We start from the raw sequence: 8,014 nt of genomic DNA, 5'->3' as shown, positions 1-8,014 counted from the left end.
TCCCGCGTTAACGATGCCACGTCACCTCGGTTACTGTTGCTAACCTCGCGTTAGATCGAAACTGATTCGAAATCAAATTCAAAATCAATCAAAAATAAATAAATAAAAGTTTTCAAATTTTAAAACTAAAATGTTCAGAGTGAACCAAATATTGTATAGGTAATTATGGTGGAGAAGCCACACCTTTATAAAATGTTTAAATACTATAAGGTGAAAAAAAACAACATCAAAACAATTAGTTATACTCCTAATATATTTTACCAAATACTAAACTATTTTTATTCTTAGGTAAAACTTCTTATAACAGTGGATTATTTTGACACACTATTTTTGGGGCGATTTTCATATTTTACTAAACCAAAAAAATAAAGTGCAACTAAAATAAAACAGAAAATAAATAAAAAGAAAAGGGCAAAACAAAATCACATACCCCCCGGCCAAATTGGGCCAAACGGCCCAGCCGGCCAGCCCAACTGGACCCAACCGGCCACCCCCCGCTCCCCTTACCCACCCCGAGCCGAACCCTAGCCGGTTCCATCCCCACTCGCCCCCACTTCCCTCCCCCACGATCCCCTCGCTCTTCCCCCTCCCCCCTCGATCCAGATCGGGCGCCCCTGGCGCCGATCGAACCAACCTCGCCGCCGCTTGGACCCCGCACTCCCCGACACCGGCACCAGTTCCTAGCGCCGCCCCGCTGCCGCTGTGGCTCATGGCCTCGACGCGCCGAGCCTCGTCACCGTCATCTCACTGCCTCGACCCCGACGCAACCGCCGCGCGGAGCTCGCCGTCGTCCGCCCCGTCCTCTCCCTCATCGGACAGGGCCGTCCCCGCCTCTCCCCGCGACTACGGTCGTCCCCGAGCACGCGTTTCCACCACTACAGGGCTGGTGAGCCCCTCTGTCGACCCCCCTCCTCCTATGCATGGATCCGTCGCCGTTGACGCCGTACGTCACCGTGGCCGAGCTCACTAGAGCTCGTGCTCACCCATCCGCCCACGCCCATGGGCGCGCTCCCGCATGCTCCGGCTGCCCCGCTCGTCTGCCACGCGCGCGACGCCCTCCGCTGGCTCCACCCGTCGCCGACTCCTCCGTGCTCGCCACCGTTCACCTTGCCCCGCTCCTGCAACCCCCCTGCACCGTTGACGCCGCCATGTCCGCGGCCAACTCCGGCGCTCTGGCCGCCCCGCTCTCCTCCTCTCGCGCGCGGCCTTGCCGCGCTGAACGCCCGTCTCCGCCTTCCGTGGCGCCGCCCTCCGTTCCCTTGGCCGGCGTCGTGGGCGCCGGCGGCCACGCCGGCGGCCTCGCCACGCCCGTGGCTTGCGCCCCCCCTGCCTGTCGATCTGGGCACTCGCCCAGTCGGGCGCCGACGCCCAGCGCCCGCACCCACGACAACCGCAGCGCCCGCAAACCCACTAGGCCCCCTGGGCCAATGACAAGGGCCCCCCACCCCCTGAATGTATTTAGAAAAATAAAAATAAAAATAAAAAATAATTAATTAGTTAATTAGAGAAATAATTAACTTAATTAATTTTGTTTAATTAAACTAAACAACTAACTAGACTAATTAATCACTAGTAAGCGTGCACGTGCAAATGCACGTCTAGACTAATATCCAAATATATATGAGAATAACATGCATATAAAGATAATTTGGTTGCACCGAAAAATATTACAAATCAAGAAAAGACATACAAGCATGCCTTTGCATATATAGCCTTTTTTATTTAGAGAAAGAAGACAAATACGTCAATTTGTATGGTCATTCCCTTGTCCAGACCTCTACAACGTGAATTGCACATGCATTATTAAGTAGCATGCAAATCCATATAGGTAGGGATTGACAATAATGGGTCGGTGGATATCGACCGAGAGTTTTATGACAGACGGAAAACTATATATTTTACATGCCTTTGCATATATTTGTTACCAACCCAAAGAGCATAATAAAATTGAAAAGAAGATAATGACTGCATCTATGTTGCGCCGGAGCTTAATTTTTTGAGTCTCCAAAACATATTGCATCACAAAATTCATGTCTATAAATAAATAGCCCACAACATATGGCAAATACAGTAAACAAACCCATGGAGATGAAAAATAAATTTTGAGGAAAAAAACTACAGTGTGACTACAGATGCATAGATATCAAGTCCCGTTTATCATCTCTTATTAACTTCCTACTTGAGGCACTTGAGAATTTGTCGTACATCATATGGGATATTGTCTTCAGCTTCATTCGCATCATACTCGAGTAAGTGTATCAAAATATTCTTTCTCAACTCATAACCGTCCTACATGAGCAATGCATGATGTTAGGATGCAATTTTGCTTCAAACTTTTTATGAACGTGTGATATAGAATACTCACCGTGCAAATTGGACGAACAAATTTGTTACAATGTCAGAGCATAAAATTGAAAACAAAATAACCAGATTCATTCCTCTAGATGAATACAATATCATTATCTTCGGAGGTTATGACAATAAAATAAAACATGCATAGTGATTTTCAGAGTAACTGACCGGTCTAGGCTGGTCGGAACATCAATTGGTGCTTTACGTGGCTAGGCAAATGTATCAGACTTCCAATCTGGTTGTGCTAATTCAAGTGCAACATTCAGGTAGAATGCAACCCTCTGAAATTCTAACGCATATCTCTCTGGGAATAAGGGCAGAAATAGTGAGTCCAAAATAGATACTTGACGTGCATGTTTGTCGACTGCGAACAAGATGAAGTGGCCGAGGAATGCATGAGGAAGCAATATCTACAAGCAACACTCATTGAGAACAAACATTAATCACGACAACCATATAAAATAGTCCAAAGTTACCCAATTGCGTGATGATATGTTGTAGTCTAAGTCGAGCTACGGAGCAATGATGCTAGCGCCTGAAAATTTGGTTGTACCCGCGAATCTAAATCTCGTGCGGAAGTGAGGGCGGCCTCGATCATGGACATCTGGGTAAGAAATGGTTAAGAAACATGATGGTGACAATGTTAATATAATTTGTGATCTGCGGTAACTTACACAAAATTTTAGATCCATAAAGTGCACATGAGGAGTAAGGCCTTGTCACATGCAAGTATACGTATAGCCATGTTGAAACAATCAATGTCCAACGGCTGATCCCTGCGGAGTATACCTTGAATCCTTCTGAGACTTAATCCTATCGGATGGGGTTTAGAGCTTCACACCCACTCCTTCCTGTAGGTAACAAACAGTTAATAATTGTAACATTGTAATAGTGTACATTGAAACTTTATACTTCTTAGACATGTTGCTTACTCTAGGGAATTAGCATCATTAATTGACATGATGTGGTTGCATAGTTCATCAACTAAATCTTGCGGTTAAGCCGGATAGGGTTCGGAAGGGGGCTTTTGTCTTTGGCTCCATCGGGTGAATCTAGCTGCTTACGCTTTCGGTCCTCCAGAAACTCAACATCAGAATCAGATACATTTTCTTCATTGTCACGACGATAATATATTGGACTTCCTTTTAACGTATTAAGTTCTGTTTCCAATAGTATGACAGCTAATTTTCGTCGAAATTCTTTCATTTTTTAAAAAAAGGGGGGATTCCCCTACCTCTGCATCAGAACGATGCATACGGCCACATTTATAAATAAATAAAGTAGTTCAACAATGTCTTGCAAAGTGCTACAATAAAGGTTGCTGGCTCACATAGAGCTAGCAAAGTAAAACAAGGCTCAAAAGCCACAACCGGCTGGCATAATAAAGAGAGATAGGTAAACTAAGCGCCTATCCTATTACATGACCGTCATCCAAACCGGTTGAAGATATCCCGCGCTACCATCTCCCACCGGACAGATCCAGTAACCAAACGCGCCCTGGCCTCCGTCGGAGTGAGTAATGAACACGTACGGATTAGCGCAGTAACCCGGAATAAAACCTGTAAAAAATGAATAGTTGTTGTTCTGTTAAAAGCCAAGTCATTTCTGCAGTTCCAAATTGCCCATAACAACGCACATGCTCCCACTCGAATTTGTCTAGCTGTTTCGGCCTCTATACCAACCAGCCACGTTCCAAAAAACGACCTGACCGAATTCGGAGGAGTAATGTTAAAGGAAATTTGCACCGAGCGCCACAACACCCTCGCCATCGGGCAATCAAAGAAAAGATGCTTGATAGTTTCATCCCGATCACAGAAACTACACCTAGTAGATCATGTCCAGTTGCGCTTAATCAAATTATCTTTCATGTCCTCCCGGTGTAATATTTGTATTTGCTCTTCTTGGTTTGGTATGACGTAAATTGGTTATTTCTATCTGCGCATCTGTAGGCTGTATAGAACTTGCTGAGGTTTTAGTCTCTTCCAACGACATGACCTTCGGGCTCTTGTTGATAGGTTCTTTTTTATGGTCAACAATATCCATATCTATGACTAACACATTCTGCAAAAGTGAAATTCATATACAACTATGATTCAAATATAGGTATAATTTTTTTTCTAGGGAATAATATCATAATTCATATGCAACATGCAAAAAAAAGTTTAAAAAGCCTGACATCTAAGAATTTTGATAGCCCTGACAGGCAATGATATCACATGGACTGTGTAGTCAGCTTTAAGTAATTTGTTTAGCAGCGGGGTGTGCATGCATCTAGTAGTTACGTAGACTTGCTAAATTCCTCTAGTCATTCTACCACATAGGTATAGCGTGGCTTCGCCGCTGCAATAGACCAGACATGGGTAGGTTTATCTGATCTAGGCGAGAGAAGACGGTGAGAACACGCACGATCGATGGACTAAACTTGGGGCGCAGTCACACAACATGCAACGATCGATGGCCTAAAAATGAGACCCAATTATCTCTTTTTTCTGGAAATTTTGTTTTCAACTATTTTGGATTTGACAAGATCCAATTTTCTAAATGAAGATTGAAGAGCAATCTATAATATCATAGTTCCTATATAATCGTAAAAGATAATAATCAGAAGAGAAGAAAAAATAAACTTACAAATTGAAGGGGTTCTCGTTCTGGTGTCGGATGGGACGCCAATCACAATCAGTACAGGTATAGCGTACAGCAATACCGGATGCCGGCGGACGACGGCGTCAACGGGAACGGTGTGTCGCTCACTCCTCACGGCTAAGATCGCTGACACCTGAGAAGGACGATTGACGAAGCTGCGGCAGACGGCGGCTGTGCACGGACAATGGTCATGGAGGCTGTGGAGGACCGAAGGAGGAGATATGGAAGCAAAGTCGAACCGTCAAAGAGAAGATCACGGGATGCAGGCTTACACGTTCGCAACCACAGGCATTAATGCAATCGGGCCGTCCAAAGCTCCCATTGATATTTTTTTAGCCCAGCCAAATGTCAAACAAAGCTGTACTGATCATAAGCTTCACCTTGTCAGCAGTTGGAGTTGGTGCTCCCAGAATATTCGCACATGGAACAAGTGTTGAAAAATCAGAATTTTGTCCAAACAGTACAGCTGAAACAATAATGCTGAAACAGTACAGCACATCATCTACAAAGACAAGAAAAAGTAGTTCTATGATCAGTACAGCTGAAACTTAGAACAATAATGCTTCTAACATTAAGAAGTTGAGAAAGCAAAACTTCGAGGGCAAAAGTACAATCATGTGTAAGAGAAGCAAGCATGACATGAACATAGCTAACCAAATTCTGGAAGGTGTCATCTTTAGGACCAAATTATAGAGGAATAAAATATAATAGAACTTGAACACCATGTAATATCATGTTCAAATCATAAATAAAGGGAGGGACATGTTGTGTGTATAGGGTAGAAAGCAATCAGTGACCTAAAAGCACCTCAGAGTAAGTGCTCGCTAGTCACATCTACATTCCCTCAATCCTCAACCATCTGCCGTCATTCATGTACATCACCTAAAATATGTACCAATATAGCCAAGCCAAAGAGTAGTAGATGCGTGAGGTCAGTGTTGCTTGCCAACAAAAGATGGAAGGAAGGCAGTACCTAACTCCACAATGGAAACAGATGAATAACCAGTATCTGTATATATGTGGCATTACTAAGAATGGTGCCCATTAATCTAGGATACCAAATAAGAGGAATAATACTAACTTGGAGCACCTCTGACTGCAACAACTATATATATCATTATATTTCTCCACAATTCAGCATGTGCAAAGAACAACTGTAGTACTAACGCCACAAGTCCAAAGCATTACCTGTGGCTGTGTCGTATGAAATAACCTGGCCACAGCGGTGTACATTTGTGCTGCCTACACACACAAGACAAGCCTTGTAAGTAAATTATCCATTGCAAGAAAAAATAGGCGGTCCAAATAATTTAATTTAAACATGTATAGAAGAAATCATAACATCAAAATTAAAATGCAATAATAAACATGGCTGAGAGAGAGAATTCACCCTCTCCTTCACCAACGTCTTCCTCTTCTTTTCTGTCTCACATCATTGCCTAGAAAAGCCATAAATTGACAAAATTGAAATTAGACTGTCAAAGAACTAAGTTAAGTATTGGGAAGGAAGATGGCGAGACGCAAATGGGCAGCCCAGATTGCGGACGGTGATGGTGGCCCGTGAGTTGCATCCTCAAATCCATAACGACCTCGTCTTCTTGTACATAACGCAAATGGGCTGCTCGTTCCCCCCACTGCCGTCCTCGTCTTCTTGTACATAACGACCATGAAGACCATGCCACCCCTACTCCCCCATGGCCGCAACTGCCACCCAGTTCAGCAGCGGCAGATGGTGGATGGGGAGGCGTCGTCCTGCAGGAGAGAAGAGGCAGCAGGCGGCAGTGACCACTTGATGGAGCTTCGAGGAGAGAACCGAAGGGAGGAGGCGGCGGCGAGGTGGTGGTGGAGAAGAGGACGCGATGCTCGAGGGGGCGACCTCTGGAGCAGCCGTGAAGAGATGAGGAGGCCGCTGTAGAGAGGAGACAAAGGCATCCGGAAAGGATAGAGGCGGCGGCGGTGTCCCCGGCGAGCGCCGCAAGGCCGTAGATGGTGGATTCTTCCCGGCAGCGCGTCTAGCTCGCGGACCATGGGGAGGAGGTGATGGCGATAGCGGCGTTGGGGCACAAGGCGCTGGCGGCGGCTGCGTAAGGGTGGAGAAGTGCAGGGAGAGAAGGGAAGTAGGTGGGCGACGGCGAAGGGACGCGGCTGCGGAAGGCGGCGAAGCGGCGAGCGGTTGTGGGGCGGCGAACGGTGCGGTAGGAGGAGCAGGGAGCGAGAGGTCGAGGAGCAGGGGGTGAGAGGTCGTGCGGGCAGCGGTTTTTTCTTTTATTCTTTTGACTGCGGGGTAGGGTTAGCGATAGATCGACTGTTAGCGCCTTATTGCGTGGTTGGCAGCATTAAACACATAATGATCAAGGGCCATTAGATTTTGATGATGAATGGATGTGATTGTTTGGATCTGTCCCTCTCTTTCTTTTATAGTGGTAGTAGATTAGTTGTCTATTTAACCGGTTAGTTAGTTAGTATGACAGTGGAGCCCACCCTTAATTAATTCTAATTAGATTAAATTAAATTTGGATAATTAACATGTGTCCCTGACCAGTGGGACCCATTGGTCAGGTTGACCAGTCAACTTTGTTGACTACTGAATGTCAGCATGACATCATGCTGATGTCATTAAATCATTTTCGAATTAATTAAATAATTAATTAAATCCCAGAAATTGATAAAATCTTTAGAAAATCATATATTTTAATTCGTAACTCGGATTAAAATATTTTCAACATGAAAGTTGCTCAGAACGACAAGACAAATCCGGTTACACCCTCCGTTCGTCCGCCACACGCTCCTAGCATAGCGAACCTGGAACTTTTTCCCTCCGGTTCGTCTGTCCAAAAATGCTAAATCCGGGGAAACATTTCGGGATGTTATCCCCCTTCGCCGATAACGTGTAGCACCGCGTTAGAACACGTCTAGCTTTGCTTGTTGTCCTGTTATGCACTTGTTTGCTATGTATTTACTGTTTCTCCCCCCTCTTCTCTCCGGTGGACCCCATGACGATGCTGATGCCCCTGTGGTC

General features: G+C 45.2%; 1 protein-coding gene across 2 annotated transcripts; it reads right to left on the bottom strand.

The window, feature by feature from the left end:
- Window positions 1-3,644: 3,644 nt before the first annotated feature.
- On the bottom strand, window positions 3,645-7,278 carry LOC119338196. Of its 2 annotated transcripts, XR_005163832.1 has the most exons (6): window positions 6,386-7,245; window positions 6,184-6,237; window positions 5,803-5,877; window positions 5,268-5,497; window positions 4,981-5,166; window positions 4,285-4,413 (listed from the first exon to the last, which is right to left on the bottom strand). XR_005163832.1 is itself a non-coding variant. In XM_037610504.1 (5 exons), the coding sequence occupies exons 2-5, from the start codon at window positions 6,226-6,228 to the stop codon at window positions 3,769-3,771; spliced, it is 522 nt and encodes a 173-aa protein (XP_037466401.1). In that variant the 5' UTR covers window positions 6,229-6,237; window positions 6,386-7,278; the 3' UTR covers window positions 3,645-3,768. The 2 variants fall into 2 exon arrangements, 1 of the variants encoding a protein (XP_037466401.1); XM_037610504.1 differs by lacking the exons at window positions 4,285-4,413; window positions 5,803-5,877 and adding an exon at window positions 3,645-3,911 and having other exon boundaries at window positions 4,981-5,192; window positions 5,376-5,497; window positions 6,386-7,278.
- Between the last annotated feature and the right edge of the window lie 736 nt (window positions 7,279-8,014).

Source organism: Triticum dicoccoides, chromosome 7B (genome assembly GCF_002162155.2).
Source record: "Triticum dicoccoides isolate Atlit2015 ecotype Zavitan chromosome 7B, WEW_v2.0, whole genome shotgun sequence".
Classification (NCBI taxonomy): domain Eukaryota; kingdom Viridiplantae; phylum Streptophyta; class Magnoliopsida; order Poales; family Poaceae; genus Triticum; species Triticum dicoccoides.
This window is presented reverse-complemented; position numbering and strand designations above follow the sequence as displayed.